The sequence below is a fragment of the Rhinatrema bivittatum genome, chromosome 5, assembly GCF_901001135.1.
Source record: "Rhinatrema bivittatum chromosome 5, aRhiBiv1.1, whole genome shotgun sequence".
NCBI lineage: Eukaryota > Metazoa > Chordata > Amphibia > Gymnophiona > Rhinatrematidae > Rhinatrema > Rhinatrema bivittatum.
Genome location: NC_042619.1, coordinates 177474420 through 177493779, shown reverse-complemented (window position 1 = coordinate 177493779; position 19360 = coordinate 177474420). Strand labels below are relative to the sequence as shown.

At 44.1% G+C, this 19360-nt stretch overlaps 1 protein-coding gene across 1 annotated transcript in view; it reads right to left on the bottom strand.

Annotated features, from left to right (window-relative positions):
* The window catches only part of SCEL (sciellin), a 241197-nt gene that overhangs the window by 73887 nt on the left and 147950 nt on the right, over positions 1–19360 (bottom strand). Inside the window, exons 19-22 of the mRNA XM_029603190.1 lie at positions 16267–16326; positions 14933–14992; positions 12725–12784; positions 4014–4070 (exon numbers count right to left, since the gene is read on the bottom strand). Coding sequence (XP_029459050.1) covers positions 4014–4070; positions 12725–12784; positions 14933–14992; positions 16267–16326 — 237 coding nt within the window. The remainder of the gene's footprint in view (positions 1–4013; positions 4071–12724; positions 12785–14932; positions 14993–16266; positions 16327–19360) is intronic.

The window sequence follows — 19360 nt, the reverse complement described above, 5'->3', positions numbered from 1 at the left end:
GACAAATCTGATTGACTTTTTTGACTGGGTAACCAAGGAATTGGATCGAGGAAGAGCACTCGATGTCATCTACTTGGATTTCAGCAAAGCTTTTGACACTGTCCCGCACAGGAGACTGGTGAATAAAATGAGAAGCTTAGGAGTGAGTGCCGAGGTGGTGGCCTGGATTGCAAACTGGTTGACGGACAGAAGACAATGTGTGATGGTAAATGGAACTCTCTCTGAAGAGAGAGCGGTTTTAAGCGGTGTACCGCAGGGATCGGTGTTGGGACCGGTCCTTTTCAATATCTTTGTGAGCGACATTGCGGAAGGGATAGAAGGTAAGGTATGTCTTTTTGCTGATGACACTAAGATCTGCAACAGAGTGGACACGCTGGAAGGAGTGGAGAGAATGAGACGGGATTTAAGGAAGATAGAAGAGTGGTCGAAGATATGGCAGCTGACATTCAATGCCAAGAAGTGCAAAGTCATGCATATGGGGAGTGGAAATCCGAATGAACTGTATTCGATGGGGGGAGAAAGGCTGATGTGCACGGAGCAGGAGAGAGACCTTGGGGTGATGGTGTTTAATGATCTGAAGTCGGCGAAACAATGTGACAAGGCGATAGCTAAAGCCAGAAGAATGCTGGGCTGCATAGAGAGAGGAATATCGAGTAAGAAAAGGGAAGTGATTATCCCCTTGTACAGGTCCTTGGTGAGACCTCACCTGGAGTATTGTGTTCAGTTCTGGAGACCGTATCTCTGAAGAGACAGAGACAAGATGGAGGCGGTCCAGAGAAGAGTGACCAAAAAGGTGGAAGGTCTTCATCCAATGACTTATGAGGAGAGATTGAAGAATCTAAATATGTACACCCTGGAGGAAAGGAGGAGCAGAGGTGATATGATACAGACTTTCAGATACTTGAAAGGTTTTAATGATCCAAAGACAACGACAAACCTTTTCCATAGGAAAAAAATCAGCAGAACCAGGGGTCACGATTTGAAGCTCCAGGGAGGAAGACTCAGAACCAATGTCAGGAAGTATTTCTTCACGGAGAGGGTGGTGGATGCCTGGAATGCCCTTCCGAAGGATGTGGTGAAGACCAGAACTGTGAAGGACTTCAAAGGGGCGTGGGATAAACACTGTGGATCCATAAAGTCAAGAGGCCGCCAATGAAGAGTGGGTGACTCGCCAGAATGATGGCTACTGCCTGGACACAATACCCTTATTCAATAAACATACACATGCTTACTGTGACTCCAACATCGCTCTAAGCTTCAACAGCAAGAGGAAATGTGAAAAAAGGATTTGCACTTACAAAGAGGGGAGTAGCTGGCTTGTTACGGCGGTTACTACCCCAAACCAAATATGCCTGATACTTCACTTTCAATGCATATACAGCATAGCTCTCTGCTTCAACGGCAGGGGAGAAGAATAACTGATACTTCACACATCCAGCAGAGCTCTCTGCTTCAACGGCAGGGGAGAAGAAAAAAGGGTTCGCACTCACAAAGCGGGGAGTAGCTGGCTTGTTACGGTGATTACTACCCCAAACCAAATGTGCCTGATACTTCACTTTCAATGCATATCCAGCATGGCTCTCTGCTTCAACGGCAAGAGAGAAGAAAAACTGATACTTCACGCATATCCAGCATAGCTCTCTGCTTCAACGGCAGGGGAGAAAAAAACTGATACTTCACGCATATCCAGCATAGCTCCCTGCTTCAACGGCAGGGGAGAAGAAAAAACAACCAACAAGGGCTGTACAACATAGTCTGGGTAAAACAAATAAGCATGGGTGTAGCTTGCTTATTGCAGCGGTTACTACCCCTACTACCCCTAACAAATCAAGCTAGATATTTCACTTGGATGCAGCTCCATCACTGCTCTCTACATTAATGGTGGGGGTGGAAGGGAAATAGAACCAAGAGCTAAGAGAAACAGATAAGTATGAGAGAAAAAAATGTGTGAAGCTTGCTGGGCAGACTGGTTGGGCCATTTGGTCTTCTTCTGCCGTCATTTCTATGTTTCTATGTTTCAACTGCAGAGACCTGCACTGGGGCGCACCCTACACAGCCCCCCGCAGGACTGGTTGAGGACCACACCGGACTCAGGGCGAGTTCAAACAGAGACTTGACATGGACTTAATGCAGGTTGCAATAGGCTCTGAAGACCGGGACAACTCTGAAGCAGGATTCGATTTTCAAGGATTAAAAATAACGGACTGAAGCAAGAAGTCTTCCAGAGGATTGTGCTGTGGAGATGAAGATGGCCTTGTACCATGAGGCGCCCTACACAGCCACTACCAGTGAGCTGGTCATGGACCACGACAACGGTACGCCAGGAAGGTGGACATCTAGGAACCAAGGCATGGAGGCAGAGACGAAGGTAAAGACATCAGGAACCTCGAGACAACAGAAGACCAGAACATCAGGCACCGGGGACACAAAGACATCCGGACGAAGAACATCTGGAACATGGAGACAACTGAAGATCTGGACGATGAACATCTGGAACATGGAGACAACTGAAGACCTGGACAACGGACATCTGGAACATGGAGATGACTGAAGACCTGGACGAAAGACATCAGTGATATGGAGATGAAGCCGTCAAAGCAGAAGGAGACCACGGAGGACCTGGACCGGTCAGAAGACACAGATGATTGTGGAACCCAATCCGAAGGCCTGGAAGAACTGAAGCAAGGCTCTTTTATAGGGCTGAAGCAGGAAGTTGTCATCAGAAGGAGCCAGCAGCACTTTCTGGGGCTGGCCCTTTAAATGAAGAGAAGAGGCGCACGCCGGTGCCTAAAGAAGGCTGAAGCAGGAAGAGAAGAACCGCAGCACTGCGGACAGCGGCACCCGGCCGCGCAGGAGCAAGGAGGAGCAGGCAGGCTTCGGGGTGGCCTCCAGGCCGCACGATGACATTGGAGCGGCAGCGGGTTATCCCCTGCTGCTCGAAGAGGATCTAGGGCAGCGGCTCCCTGCCGCAAGAGTGCTGGTAGGTGCGGCCTCCAGGCCGCAGATCTCGGCGGCGGCACTAGGCCGCGAAGAAGGCAGGGAGAGGCAGGCATTAGCAGAGGCAGCCTCCCTGCCCAGCAAGGACCCTGGGAGCGGCTCCCTGCTGCGAAGGAGAAGCAGCAGCGGTGGCGTCAGCCCTGCCATGCAGGGACGGAGACAGCCACTGCCTCCGGGCCGCGGTGAACAGAGTCAGCGGCGTCCTGCCGCATCGGGGAAACCAGGTGGGTGGAGAGGCCTGCTCGCGGAGAGTAGCTCCGCGGGCAGGAATCATAACAAGCGGTGGCTCTTAAACTTAGTAGGAGCTCCTTTCTGAGAACATGTGTAATAAAGCATGCCTCTTTTCCCTAGCTACAGCATGAGCCTGGGAATGTGGTGATATTTAAATCGGCAGAACGCTGGGCCCCACTTTCTACAGCACACATTGCACACACAATTACTTCATCTTCCCCATCCTTGAGCACATCCAGTCTCTGTCTTACCCCCAGGCTGAGGTAGATGGGAACATCAGTCATGGAGCACTCGATGTGGCTCACTGAGTATTATGAGAGGCAGCAGTAGAGGAGCTCTGGCAGCAACATGTGGCAGGCAACGTAAATATCTGAGCTGGCTGCCCATATTACACTGACATCTTCCTTTTCCTGCACCTGTTTGTCGTCACCCCATCTCGATTTATTTTAAAACTATGAAAAAAGTCCGGAGGGACTTTCAGTGCTCTTCTAGCTCTTTTTTTTGTGGCCATATGAGTCCTCACTATGTCTGCACTGCATGCTCCGCGAAAGTTGGTGTACTACACAATATTTTTGTTAACGAAGATATGCCTTGGGCATGAAAAAGTTGGGAAACATTGAAATAGACTATATGGAGAACCCTGTATCTTGTAGCATACAAGTAATACTTTATTGCATTATGCTACAAGTCTGATATAAAAGTCAAAGTAGCTCGAATTCTATATGGCAAGCAATTACAATCTTTTTAAAACGAGGTAAAAGAAGAAAGAGAGCGGGAAGACTTACTTTTTGTTAACTTTTCCAGTGCTGCTTGACACGTCAATGAGATTATCGAGTCCTTGGCTTCATTTAAAACAAAATTGACTAAATTAGTGATATTACAATCAGTGACAATAGGACAATGACTAGTTAACCTTTGTAGAAATTGTTTGGAAAGTATTATAAGCATTTCAAAGAGGTTTACAGTGTCATTTTATGAGTTTTTGCATTTCATTCAAATAAGGGAGAACTTGCAATTTTCTTTCAGAATTATAATTTTAAAATATTTTAAAGGAATTTTATAAATAAAAAAATTGCACCATATACACTCAGGCATGTTTTAGTAGACTCAGTCAGAGAAGGGCAACCAAAATGATAAGAGGAATGGAACAGCTCCCCTATGAGGAAAGACTAAAGAGGTTAGGACTTTTCAGCTTGGAGAAGAGACGGCTGAGGGGGGATATGATAGAGGTGTTTAAAATCATGAGAGGTCTAGAACGGTTAAGTGTGAATCTGTTATTTACTCTTTCGGATAATTGAAGGACTAGGAGGCACTCCATGAAGTTAGCATGTGGCACATTTAAAACTAATTGGAGAAAGTTCTTTTTCATTCAACACACAATTAAACTATGGAATTTGTTGCCAGAGGATGTGGTTAGTGCAGTTAGTGTAGCTGTGTTTAAAAAAGGATTAGATAAGTTCTTGGAGGAGAAGTCCATTACCTGTTATTAAGTTGACTTAGAAAATAGCCACTGCTATTACTAGCAACAGTAACATGGAATAGACTTAGTTTTTGGGTACTTGCCAGTTTCTTATGCCCTGGATTGGCCACTGTTGAAAACAGGATGCTGGGCTTGATGGACCCTTGGTCTGACCCAGTATGTCATGTTCTTATGTTCTTACCCTTTTTCCTCCTGTTTTTACCCACACAGATCTTGGCTAAGCCTTTGAAAATATATCCCCTAATGATCCATTACCAAAAGGTATGACTTTTCTCTCCAGAATTTTTTTCTTTTGAATGGCATAATGCCTGCTAAACTGCTGTTCAAATATGACATAGTTTTTCAAGGGCTTAATGGCATCACAAAGCATATTTCAAGGGCTTTTACACCAACAGTGTTATATACATCGAGAAGGAAAATTTTAAATGGGTTATAAAGAATATCATGAATTTCAGCAGACACAGGAAAGACAATTGCAAAACATACAAATAACCTCTCTTTTAGTGCCTCTGACAGAGAACAGTTTGTATAATTTTATACGTTTCTAGAACTTTGTCCATGCACACTGAGAATGCCCAGCATGCCATTATCCACACACCCACGTGGAGGTCCCTCTTCAGTCTCGTAATATAGAATTACAAACAAAATAAAACAAATAAGGAGAAACCCAACTCCGTGGGGTGGTGGGCGGGTTTCATGAGGACTAACATCCTGCTGTCCTAGGAGAACACCTGTTACAGGTAAGCAACTCTGCTTTCTCCTAGAACAAGCAGGATGGTAGCCTTCACATGTGGGTGAATACCTAGCTACAGGCTGCTCCCATTCAAACATCGCACAAGCAGCACTTAACTGGGTGCCAATGGGCACAACAACTAGTAATGTTGGAACAAGGGGAGTCAGCCTGAACCCGAAAAAAGGGCCTGAGGTAGGAAGAGTTGGGTTTAGTTACTGAAAAGATTCTGTAAGACTGACTGACCGAAATGGCTGTCATGTCGGCTTTCCCTGTCTAAGCAGTAATGTGAGGCAAAGGTGTGGAGGGAACTCTATGTCACAGCTTTGCAAATCTTGTCCACAGAGACTGCTCGCAAGTGGAGTTAGATTTCTCTAGCCCCTATAGGCTGGGAGGTTTAACAGTATAGTGGGGTGTAAGTTCTGCATCCTGCCAAAAATTATAAAGGAATGAAAGCAGTTTGAACCTGTTGGGTCTGGGCAGTCTAATGGCTGTTCAACTGAGTACCAAGTGACTGGTTGCTCTTAATCCAATATGTGTTGCATGCTTGATATCTGTCGGTATTCCCATGAACTCTGATTTTTGCACCATTTATTATATTATCATCTACTAAATGTATATAGTTGCTGGCTGGAATATCCAGAATAAATAAAAGTTGGAGGCTGATTAAGCCAGAAAGTGATTTGGCTTTGCTCTAAACTTAAATTTGTGCCAGCACTAAATTAGAGGAAAGGGTTGATGGAGGCAGCGCAGGTGCTAGGTTTTTTACTGCCTTGTGTGAACAGTTACTATGCTGCCCCCCCCCCCCCCCCCCACACACACAAATAAAGCCCAGTTCCCCTCTGCAATCTATAATTTTAAAAACTGATACGGTCCCACCCCCTCACCTCAGTCACATATGCAGAACACAGACAGAACCTCACCAAATACAGAATGAAGAGATCAGAAAGTATAAACAGAAACGTGCTGAGCAGAACTGAACTGGAACCCACAACATGCCAGCCTCTACATGCAGAGCAACAATGGAAAAACAGAAACATTACCATTCTTCATAAAACATTAAGTAATAAAATCAAGAAATATAAAATCATAATAGTACAATCATATTCGTAAAAATAATAAATATTTCAAACCAGTTAATGAATAAGAGTATCCAAAATTTCCCAAACACCAATAAAATATTTCAAAACATCTAATGAATAAAAAATCCAATAATTAAAAAATGTTCTATTTCCCCACCAAAAATTTAATATTTCAAAAAAGCAGAAACATCAAATTACACCCAATAATTAAAACTAATAAGGATTTAAAAATCTTCTGCTCTCCATGCCTGGGATCTTTTGATTTCCAATCACCCTGAGATCATTGTGGATTGAGGGAAGTAGAGCCATATTGTTGCGTTCGTGCCTGTTCTTGCCCTCGCACCACCCTCTCTATCTTAGTGGCGACTCCCTTCGGGTCTGATGGACAGATGCTGCCGCGGTTTCTCCTCGCTGTTCTTCCTGGAATCCCCGGGCTGGCCTGACGCTACAGATCCGCCATGTTCCCGATGACGTAAGGGCGCGCACGCACGCTCCAGAGTTTGTACCGGCAAGGGCGCGAACCTCGGGGGCGTCCCCCATAGTGACATCATCCGCTTCCACCTTAAAAGGTCTTTGCTTGCAACTACGAATCGAGTTAGCAAGGGGAACTCTTTTTCCGCTGCTCTGCCTCCACAAACTTACCAAGGGGTACCCACTCCTCGGGGGCCCCGCTCTCTCTTCTTGATTTCAGATTGCTAAGATGGGATCCGGTACTCGGTCGAGGGCCTATGTCCCTGAATGCTCAGAAGACTCCTTACTACCTGGAAGCGATCGCAGACGTGAACACAGTGAGTTCTATTTCAGATAGGAACCAGTATTCGCTCCACGAGGGCCTGTGTTCCTAATCTCCAAGACTCCCTTCTGTCTAAGACGTTATCGCAGGTACAGAGATCGTGAGTCATTATTGCAGATTGTAGATAGGAACCGGTACTCGCTCCACAAGGGACCATGTTCCTATTTATTTATTTATTTATTTAGAAACTTTTATATACCGGTATTAGTGGGGACATCATACCGGTTCACATATTAACAAAAGATTTAGAAGTACATTTCAACAGGGGAGGCGAACTGGGCAGGGGGTTAACCTAGAGCAGTAGGGAAAATAGATTAAACAACAAGAAATCAACAAGAGGTCATAACAAGAAGACAACAATGTACATTGTGATTAGATTCCTTAATATAAGGAAAAGGGCGGTCACCTAGGGGGTATGAGCAATAGAGGGAAGGGAGGGTCTATTCTGTGTAGGCTTGGTTGAAGAGGAATGTTTTTAGTTTCTTTTTGAATTTGATGGTGCAGGGTTCAAGGCGCAAGTGGACGGGTAGGGAGTTCCAGAGGGCGGGGCCGGCAATGGATATGGAGCGGTCACGGGTGGAGGAGAGATGAGCTGCCTTCAAGGACGGTACATGTAGATTACCTTTGTTGGCAGATCTGGTGGCTCGGGAGGACAGGGGCGCAGTGAAAGGGAGGTCAAGCCAGTTGGAGTTGTGTGTGTGGATAGATTTGTGTACTATGGTCAGGGTCTTGTAGTGTATACGGAAAAGGATGGGAAGCCAATGTAGATCCTTGAGGACAGGGGTAATATGTTCGTGTATGCGTGTGTTGGTAATGAGCCTTGCAGTGGCGTTTTGCAAAAGTTGAAGGGGTTTTATTGAAGATAAGGGGAGCCCTAGGAGGAGGGCATTACAATAGTCCAGTTTGGAGGTAAGGGTGGCTTGGATCACTGTGCGGAGATCTTGGGTGTACAGCAGGGGTCGGAGTTTCTTAAGAACGTTGAGTTTGAAGAAGCCTGCTTTGAGGATAGATTTGATTTGTGGTTTCATGCTAAGGTTGGGATCAAGGAGAACTCCGAGGTCCCTAACAGCTGGTTGACCTGAGAGGAGGTTAAGTTTAGGGTCATTAGGTATGAGGTCAGGCGGTTGCGAGGAGATGTGGAGGAGTTCCGTTTTGTTTGCGTTGAGGGCAAGCTGAAGGTTGGTGAGGAGGGAGTTGATGGCTGCAAGGCAATTTTCCCAGTGCTCCAGGGTGTCAGATATAGAGCTATGAATGGGAATGATGATCTGAACATCATCAGCATAGAGATAGAATTTGAGTTTAAGGTCAGTGAGGAGCTGGCAGAGGGGGGTGATATAAATATTGATAAGAATGATAGAGAGGGTGATAGAGAGGGTGATAGAGAGGGTGGTGAGGCCGAGGAATTGTGTAAGCGGTGAGGTAAGGATGGGGATGAGGGATTTGCGGAGAGGGGGGGTGTGGCGGGGGAGGAGAGGGGGGGGGAGGTATTCTGGAGAGTGGGTGGTGGATGCGAGGGATTGCGTAGGCAGCCATATTGGCACCGCTAGCAGTCAGGTGGGGTGGTGTAGTAGGGGTTAAGGAGGAGAAGAGGAGGAGGGTGGTGGAGACGGGTGCAGTAGGGGAGTTATTTGATATACAGTGCAGCAGGTTACATACAGTGAGATAATGTACATCTGGTAACAGGTATGTAGAGCAAAGAATGGTGAAGATTGCAATGCTCACCAGGTGGCGACAGCTGTGAGGGTGATAGTCCGGTTATAAGCTGGTAGTGGCTGTGAGGCACTTTCACTGCATCAGCGTCTTTCCTTGTCTTTTCTTGTCCAGGGTTCTAGGAACAAGGTAGGTCTTGGCAGCAGACTAGCAGGCAGCGCTGCTTCAAGGCCAAGGGATTGTAGAGTGATGAACGGAGGGACCAGGGTAGTGTCTCCGGGGTCCTTCGAGGGCAGTCCGAAGGGGCTGCCCGAAGGGGCGCACAAAGGGGGCGGGCCCCTTTGTCGCGCTCCTTCGGCGTGCGATGCACGGCGCGCGGCGCCGGAGCTGCAGGCACTTTAAGGAGCCTCAGGGCCCCTGTTGATTGGCTGGCTGGTCGGCCGGGGGCGGGCCTTCACGGCGGTCGGGGCGGCCGGAGGACGTCGGAGGGAGCCGCGTGCTCGGGCCCGGGTCCAACGGAGGTAAGTGCGCTTTTTAGAGGCCTTACCCCAGTGGGTCTGGGCGCCGATTGCGCAGGCCTTCGCACGGGTCGGCAGCCGCTGAGGGGGAGATCGCCGCGGGCAGAAGAGGAGGAACTCCGGGGCTGCAGGCACTTTAAGGAGCCTCAGGGCCCCTGTTGATTGGCTGTCTGGTCGGCCGGGGGCGGGCCTTCACGGCGGTCGGGGCGGCCGGAGGACATCGGAGGGAGCCGCGTGCTCGGGCCCGGGTCCAACGGAGGTAAGTGCGCTTTTTAGAGGCTTTTTAGAATGTTCCTAAAACCCTTTTTAGAATGTTCCTAAAACCCTTCACAGACTCTCTTCTATTTCAGAAGCTGTCATATACCTATATCTTGTGAATTACTATTATAGATTGCAGATAGGAACCAGTACTCGCTCCTTGAGGGCCTATGTTCCTAAAACTCTCCAAAGACTCTCTTCTATTCCAGAAGCCATCTCATACACAGATATTGTGAGTTCTCATTCCAGACTGCATATAGGAACCAGTACCCACCTACGGATCCTGTTCCTGAATACTGAAGACTCTCTGTTGTATAGAAGCCACAACAGATATCTACAATTGTGAGTGTATCATCTATTACTGGTTATGTATCCAGAATACCCTGTCTACTCACTACCTATAGTCTATCTCTACAGCTCAGCAACCCAGAGACCACAATTCAGTATCTGAGGGACTTCAGCCCTGCCGGGCACATCAGCTCACTACTGCCACCTCTGGTGGTTCTACTTCCTGTCTAATAAAGGAGCTATCTGTGTTTGTCTCCATACTCCAGCCTAGCCGGTGGTCCCTCTCAGAACATCCTCCTGGGGGCGCTGTCATCTGCCATCGGCCCAGGGATTCACCAATTTACATTGTGTTCATTCCTTACACTACTAGAGCAGAATTATATAGACTGCCACTCTGTGGGAGGCCAACCCACCACAGATCATTAACTCCGCCTACGGAGTATTACAATTGTTAAGCTCCCCTCCTTTGGCGGAGTGATCCATAACTGGTTGCCAACTTCCTAGTGGACTTATAACAGATTGCTAACTCCTCCCCTTAGCGGGGTGATTTACTACAGATCGCTAACTCATAGCAGCAGATTGATAACAGATTGTTAACTCCTCCCTCTCCTGGAGGAGATTTATAACACATACTAATTTTATCTTCCCTCTCACACATACGCACAATAACACCTTCATTCTCTCACACATACACAGGCTCCTCCTCCCTCACAGATACATTATGTATGTGTGTGTGCGTGCACCTGTGAGCGCCTATATGTGACACATATAGGCTCTCACAGGCACACAAACATTCACAAGTACACAGGATCTCACAGCCATATATGCGCTCACATAGGCCTGGATTTATCAAAATGCACTAAATATCGCATGCGATAGGAAAAGGGGTGTGTTTTATGGTAATAGGCAGTTTATTGCAATTTGCGCTAATACCTATGTGAAGCGCTATCTTAGTGCAAATTGCAATAACTGTTTTGCACTTTGTGATAAGTGCCAGAATTGTTGTATTTCCTACATACAACCACTGGGGGGACCATGTTTAGTAGTTTTAAGGAGAGAGAGAGAGAGAGACTGAGTAGCCATAATGTCTTCACACTAGATAGATGAACTCTCTACCTGGTAACATCAAGCTAGATTGAGAGAACATTGCACAAATCTCATCTTTGGGTAAGTTTTCTCACTCCGAAGTTCATCAAATCTTCACAAGAGAACACTGTTCTGTTTGTACGTCTCACTTTGAATGTCAAAGTGGCCCCTAACCCCTACACTAATACCTAAACCTCACCTCGAGTTACTAGGTGGGCCTCCCAAAGAGATATAAATACCTATCTAGTGTGAAGGCATTATGGCTACTCAGTCTCTCTCTCTCTCTCTCTCTCTCTCTCTCTCTCTCTCTCTCTCTCTCTCTCTCTCTCTCTCTCTCTCTCTCTCTCTCTCTCTCTCTCATACAGCTTCACAAAAACACCCCAATATCCTCCCCTTTTTCATAGACACATCAGCTCTCACACAGATACATACTTTGCCTCCTATTGTCACCGTGGTGGGATGAGCTTCACCAAAGGCCTTCCTGCATTCTTTAGCCACCAGCGGGTTGAGCTCTACCAGTGGCCTCTTTCCTCCTTCTGTCGCCAGTGGGTTGAGCTCCGCCAGCAGCCTCTCTCCTTCCTTAGCCACCGGCAGCCTGCGGCCTCTCTCCTTCCTCAGCTCCTGGCAGTCTGCGGTTTCTCTCCTTCCTCAGCCACCGGCAGCCTGCGGTCTCTCTCCTTCCTCAGCCGCTAGCAGCCTGTGGTCTCTCTCCTTCCTCAGCCGCTGGCAGCCTGCGCGGTGACCCCGTGGCATCTCCTGCTGCTGCTAGCCTGCTGCCCCCCTGGGTGCGCCCCACCCACAAGAAATGCACTGAATGCATACCCGGTTGCAATGGGCCTGCATGGAGGGGAAGGTACAGCATGCCCACTTTCCTCAGTGCAACAGCAGTGACCCTGTATCCAAACTGCCTTTAAATGGCTCCATTTTATTATTTGCATGATCCCAAGTTAGAATCCACAAAACTAAATTAGAGAGCTTGCCTCAGTCCTAACGGGTCAGAACTTCTCTTCATTTTATGTACCCCAAGAATGGGGTTATATTAGAGCAAGGAGTTATGATATGAAGCTGAGAATTGTACACTGAGGGGGTAACATTAGAAAATATTTCTTCACAAATAGGGTGATGAATGTATGGAACAGCTTCCAAAAGGAGATGGTGGAGCAAAAACAGCATTAAAATTCAAGAAAGGATAGGATAAGTACAGAACTTATTAGCTCTGTGGAAGCAAGTATAAAGTCAAGGCTGAGTAAGGTCTGCAGGACTGAACCTCAAAGGGAAAATGGGCAAATTAGAAGGCCTTGCAGCCTTTATCTGTTCTGTTGTCACAGGCTATGTTTATATGCATCTTTCATGGGAATCAATACAGCTTGATGCAAACACCATATCAAGGTCAACAGAGGCGTAATGGCATCACCATAACATAAGCGAACATAATCATCTGGTGAGTACTGTGAACCTGCCCAATATAAAAGGATACAGCGTAATTTAATGAGGCATGAAGAACTGCAATCCATCACTGAAATGACTGTCATGTGTACTAAACTTGTACAACTACAGCCATCTTCAAACCATCAATCAGACAAATGTGAGAGATCATACTGAAAGACTTACGTTTTGCCACGGTTTCCTGTAGGGCTTTTTATATCAATGATACCATCAAGGTCCCCATCTCTTTAAAAAAAAACAAAATACAGTCAAGGTAGGTGAGTAGCATTACCCCCAAATGTCAATTCTTCTAGTTAAAACCTGAAGACAAATGTAATATGTCTGTAGGAGAGAACTGATGCAAGATTAAATGGAGATTAAACCTCTAAATCAGGGATGCACTATCTACAATTTATACAAAACTTTATCAGTAACTTCCTAATGAGCTGTCATCTTTTATGTCCCTGCTGAGTTGTGTATTTATGCAGCAGCTAATCTGTTGTTATAAGTACATGTTGAGGCATATAAATACACAAAAGTACAGCAGGTGAGGCTTTAAACATGTTCTGTTTAGTGTTCTAGTTGATTTTGAAGACCTCTGCCTTAAAATCGAGTGCACATTCAACTCAAGCTCATGCTGTAAGATATTTTTATCCCATAATAGCAAAAGAAAAGATGATGTGTTTTAGATGGCTCCCTGGTCAATGAGGGTGAATGAGGGTGAATGCCTGTGTTGCTATCAAAGCTGATAGGCAATAAGACCCCAACAAAGCAGTCATGATACCAGCAAGGAAAGGAAACTACCATGTTGCATTCTGATAAAGGGGAGGACAAGGCAATCTCCCTTACAAAGCTGCAGGCACAGCACCGCACAGTAATTCCACACACAGGCTCTTCCCTTTACTATTAGGGGCGTGTGCGCAGTTTTCAGAAGTGCCACAGTGATTGCAGACCTGCAAGCTAATTTTGAAAGGAAGCTCCCATGACGATATTTCCTTTTGAAAATTGGGCACCTGGTATACAGCGGGCACTTAGCACCAGCGAACTTTTGTGACTGCACACGCTGTAAGTATACATGGAGCTTTCAGAATCAAAGCCCCACATGCACTTTCCCTCTCCTGACTTAAAGCCTGCAAACTCCCCTCCCCCCCCCCCCCTCTTTTTTTATGCTATAAGAACTCATGCTGTGACCAGTATGAATGGGAGGGAGGGGCAATTTTCAAAGTCCCCATTTTTGCAGATAAAAAGGCTGTTTTTCCTGTGGAAATAACTTTGAAAAAATTGCCTTCATAAAACTTAACAACTTGAAATTGTTTTAGCAAATAAAGAGCGCAGACAATAAATACTTGCGTAATCATAATAGACTTGAGACATTTCTTTTCCTTGGTACTGAAAATGTGGTGAGGTCAGCGAGAGGGGAGGCTGAGCATCACATTTTTGTACAAAAGAAAATGCGGCATGGACATTGAAGCGAACCCGCCATTGTGTCCTTTTGAATTCAATTAGATTTTGTTCCATTATTGCAAATAATGCAACTTGTCTGGGTGCTCCACATATAAATATGTAATTTGTCCTGTCCTGCTGTTGACAGTATTTGGGGGTACTTTATTAATGAATACAAAGTGGTGACGCTGGTGAAAAAGCAGTTGGATTGTCATTGGTAAGCGGACAACACACCCCCCCTGAAGAAGTGGAAGCAAAATGTACATTGGGGCTGTTGCTGTTTGTTGTCTGTTACTTTAGCATTGAGCTTGCTATATTGTATTATTTTAAATTACTTTTAAATAATTGAAGAGATTTTTCAACCACAGCTGCAGCAGCAGTTCTGTGCTAGTAAGTGCCCCCAGCTGTTCTGGATATAGGAAAAGCCGTTACAATAATACACGCAAGCGCTTCTGACTGAGAAATAAGCTCCTTTTGAAGGACATCAAATGCTAAGCTAAAATATTATGAATAACTGCTCTCTCTCTCCACTCTTCAGCTATCTCTCTTACTTCTGCCTGGCGATCATCATACTGTATACCATCACCCCTTCTCCTGTATTGGCCCACCTTTCACTGATAGAAGGGTGAATTAGGTGACTAATGCAATAAGAGTGGAGAATCCTTGGGGGCGGGGAGCTTTTATGCAAAGCTTTAGGATTCCAGCCTTCCCTTTGTCCTGCATGGTCATAATGGAGATGAGGATGCTCTGTAAGCCTGCCTGACACCAAGCAAGACCTGTGCCACAACATAACTTCAAAGAGGACTGCAATGCATCCCTGAAATGACTGTCATCTGTACTAAAGTCAGTAACCGGACAACCGCAACCATCTTCAAATCACCAATCAAACAAAAGAGGGAGAGAGAGAGAGTCAGAGACAATGAGAGAGGAAAAACAGAATGGTAAACTTACCTTTTGCTGATTTTCCCTGCTTTGCTTTTTATTTCAATGAGATGGTCCAGGTCATCACCCCTTTAAAAAATAAAATGAAATCAGGACAGGATGAGTAGCGTTACCTTCGAGTATCAGCAACTATAGCTAAAAGCCTGGAAAGACAAAAGTAATGTGTGAAAAGGAAAGGCTTGATGCTACAGTGAACAGTTAAAACTGTTAAATGAGGATTGATGATCTTTAACTTATACAAAAACACCCATTTCAATATAAAAATATCAAGTTTTAATTTATGTATATGGAACTATGTACTTATCCATCAGGGATCCTTTTTTTTTTTTTTTTAAAGTCCTTGTTGCATGTACATAAATACACAAACGGGTGAGACTTTAAATATGCTCTGGCTGCTTTTTGAAAGCTCTGCCCTAAAATCTAAAATACATCTAACTCAAGTTCAATCTGTGATTTTTTTTTTTTGTACAATAAGCTTTGAGATTCCTTCCTTCTTTTAGTTATTGTTCACATCCTCATACTAGTTTCAGCACTCTGACAATCATTAATGACCAAGAGGTAGCTCCCTTCTCAGCCATCTCTATAGTCTTCTTTGTCCTGAAGGTCCTGCTGCAGTTTATGTGCATTGCCCAAGAGTACAAGTTATCGAGCCACATCCAGCTGTGGTTTTTAATGGTACTGACAGAAACAAACTAATGCTTATTGTACAATTACAATTGACTTGGAGATCAAATGCTATCTATTCCTGAAGTCACTTAAAGATGAAATTATACCATAAACTGTTTCAACTACTTCCCAAGCATTTTGGACACAGCTAGATATCAGATATCATGTGATGGGAGAACATATAAAACATTTTTATTTATTTATTTAGATTTATATTCTGCTTTTCGCACTTTTTTCAGCACTTCAAAGAGGATTACATTCAGGCACTGTAGGTATTTCCCTATCCCCAGAGGGCTTTGCATGAAGGTTGTTAATTTGTGAGACACATCATAGACAATTCAGAGCTTCCAAATGACCAAGATTATGGAGAAAGGCTAGACTGATGCAACCTTTTTATCCATCCTCCTGATATGGATTAAAGGCTCCTGCCCCAAACAAGTAGCAGTCTTAATCTGAGCAATGTGAATGAGAAGAGTGCATGCAAACAGTAATTTGAATGAACAATAGCACGTTGACAATAGAATGAAGCAATCGTCCTGAGAACCTGCCTAATATCAAATGAGACCTATGGCACAGCATACCTTCATGAAGCATAAGGGACTGCAACCCAACACTGAAATGACTATCGTTGGCACTAATATCTGAAAACAAGAGCATGAGAGAAAGTGAGATCTTACCTTTTGATACGGTTCCCTGCAGTGCTCTTTATTTCAATGAGATTGTCAAGCTCCTCATCTCTTAAAAAAAAAAAGCGTAATCAATGCAGTTGAATAGTATTTCCCATATGTGTTATTTACTGTAGGTAAAAACATGGCACAAGTATGACATTATGTTCAGTAAACAGAGCTTCTAATTTCACAATGAAATCACAATTTAATTGTGGTAGTCGGGGGTCCCTGATACATGAACTCATGGACCAGGGACCCTATTTTTCAAGTCCATCGGTCACAAATAAAGAATAGCAGAAAGTTTGAGAAGATGAGCTATCACATTCCACTACTCATGTTTAATATTTGCAGTATTTAATATTTCAAGGAGATTATCCACCTCCTGTTTTTAGTATAAAAGATAGCAGTATTGCACTTCACAGTTACCTGGAGGTCCATATTCCAAATATCTCAAAAGTTAATAAAATAAATAAAATAACGCTGGAAGCGGCCAGGATCGCATTGCCCTGCAGGATGGATGGGAGGGTGTCAGATGCTGGGGGAATGGTTTGGGGGCTCAGTAGATGGGGTTTACTTTTTATATTTAGCAGAGAGGGAGGCAGGAGAGCACCAGGCCCTGCGCTGTGGTTTACTTTTTATTTAAACCGGATGAAGAGGTTGGGAGAGGAGTCTGGAGCAGCGGATAAATGATATTCGGGCGGGAGGGGAGTTCAGGCCAAGAGACCCACAGGACCTATGATTTGATTTTATTTATTTCAGTAAGGAGCACTAGATACCTGGATAACTTTTGAAGATATCTGGGTAAGTAGCCAGTTATCCGGCTACACAAGGCCGGCTAACTTTAGACCTAATTGGCCATATTTAAATGCTGGCCCGTCAGGCCTAAAGTTACTTGGCAATATGTACCGGATAACTTTATGGTTATATATGGACCTCCTGGTATACTAGAAGGAATGAAAGAGATATACTATTCATTGTACAAGAGTGAGCACCTACTAACCTAGAGAAAGGAATTCTTCATTAGAAAGGAGTTTGCAGCCAGTTTTTAAAGAATATACCAATTATTATGATTGATGCTATTTTTAACTCCAGTCAAATGGAGAAGTTTATTTCTGCTACACGAGTCCAGAAAGATTGGTTTTAGTCTCTCATTCAGCTGATAAAGGCAGAGAACCTTTTTTTTAAACTGTGACATCACTACCACATCCATTGAGCACAGGCTAAATTGAACCAGTATTCCTCTAACAAAGCATAAAGAAAACAATGGAAAGGTCCATGTACTCTAAACAGAAACAACTTTTTTTTTAAAGGAAGAGGGAGATCTTTTTGAAAATTGTGCAGGCTTTAATATAATTACTTTTATATTTTTATAAAGTATATCACTTCCCAGATGTGTTTCTGGACTGGTGTAGTAGAAATAAAGGAAAGCAAATTATCAGAAAAGTATAAATTTCTCTTTCCTTTTCTTTCTGCTACACCAGTCCAGAATGACTGTGAAGTACTAAAGCCCAATTATTCTGGGTGGGAAGATATTAAAGTTGCTTTCAGAACATTCAGTCTGTAGTGTTTTGAAAATGAATGTAACGTGGACCATGTGACTGCTTTACAAATGTTTGCAGGATGGTGCAATACACCCAAGATGTTTGTACTCTAGTTGAATGGGTTCTGATTGCTTTAGAGCCTGATTTTCTTTTAACATACTGTAAGTGCTATGCTAATCTTCTCCTTTGTCCAACTTGCTATGGTTGGTTTGGAGGTTGCCTAAATTTTTTACTCTCCTCCAATTAAAATGAATAATTTATCTGACTTTCTTGAAAAAGAATTTGTAATGTCTAAATATCTCAGTAAAATTCTGCTTATTTTTTAACTACCTTAAGGACTTAATCTTTCCCACACACTCTACTTTAAAAATACGAATAGACTTTTTGTCTGATTTAAAAGAAAAGTAGAGATCACTTCTGGCTAATAAGGAAGAACTGGATTAATTGTATCTGTAGTGGTAGATTAGTTTAGAAACAGAATTCTACAACACAATATAAGTATTACCGTAGTACACCTTTCTGAAGTTTTGGATATTAGAATAACTGTAACTAAAGTAAGATCTTTAACTGTTACCTTTTAAACAGCATCAAAAGGGCACCATGAACAAAGCCTTCATGAACAAAATTAGAATCCATTGTGGATAAAATCATTCTTTAGGGCAGTGATGGCGAACTCCAGGCCTCAAGTGCCACAGACAGGCCAGGTTTTCAGGATATCTACAATGAATATGCATGACAGATTTGTATACAATGGAGGCAGTGCATGCAAATCTATCTCATGCATATTCTTTGTAGATATCCTGAAAACCTGGCCTGTCTGTGGCACTTGAGGCCTGGAGTTAGCCATCACTGCTTTAGAGAGTGCTTTTGCTTTAATGCCTTTCATAGAACAGATATTTCCCTTATTCTTCCTTTGTTATATGATATTACAGATTCCTGTATCTTTATTTAATTGTGTGCTAAAACTTTCTCTAGACCCATTTTGAAGAAAGGATAAACTAGCAGAAATATCTGCATGCCTAAGTGAGTTGATGAAGCTTTGCAATATGATTCAAAAGAATGTCACACATGAATATATGATATTGGCTTTTTTATTATTATTATTCTTATAGGGATGATGTCACAAAGGACAAATAATCTTTCATAACTAAACGTAACCTCACGTTCATGTTGTAAGATAAAAATTGAAATTGGATCCCATCACCACGATGTACATCTACTTCTACAGCAGATGCAAGAAAACAATCTATACACAAAACTTTGAGAAGTGCCCTATTCAAAAAGGAGAGTCTCCCCTTCCTGGGGTATACTGTATCCAGAAGAGACTTCCACATAGACCCAGAGAAAGTGAAGAGCATTCAGGACTGTCCCCAGCCAATAAAGCTGCAAGCCCTACAAAGGTTTCTGGGCTTCGCCAACTATTACCACCATTTCACTGCGAATTATTCAAGGATTATGGCACCTCTCAAGGCCCTCACCCATAATGGAGCTAACACAAAGGTCTGGCCTCCCAAAGCCGTAGCAGCCTTTCAAGAACTAAAAGATGCCTTCCTACAGAAAGC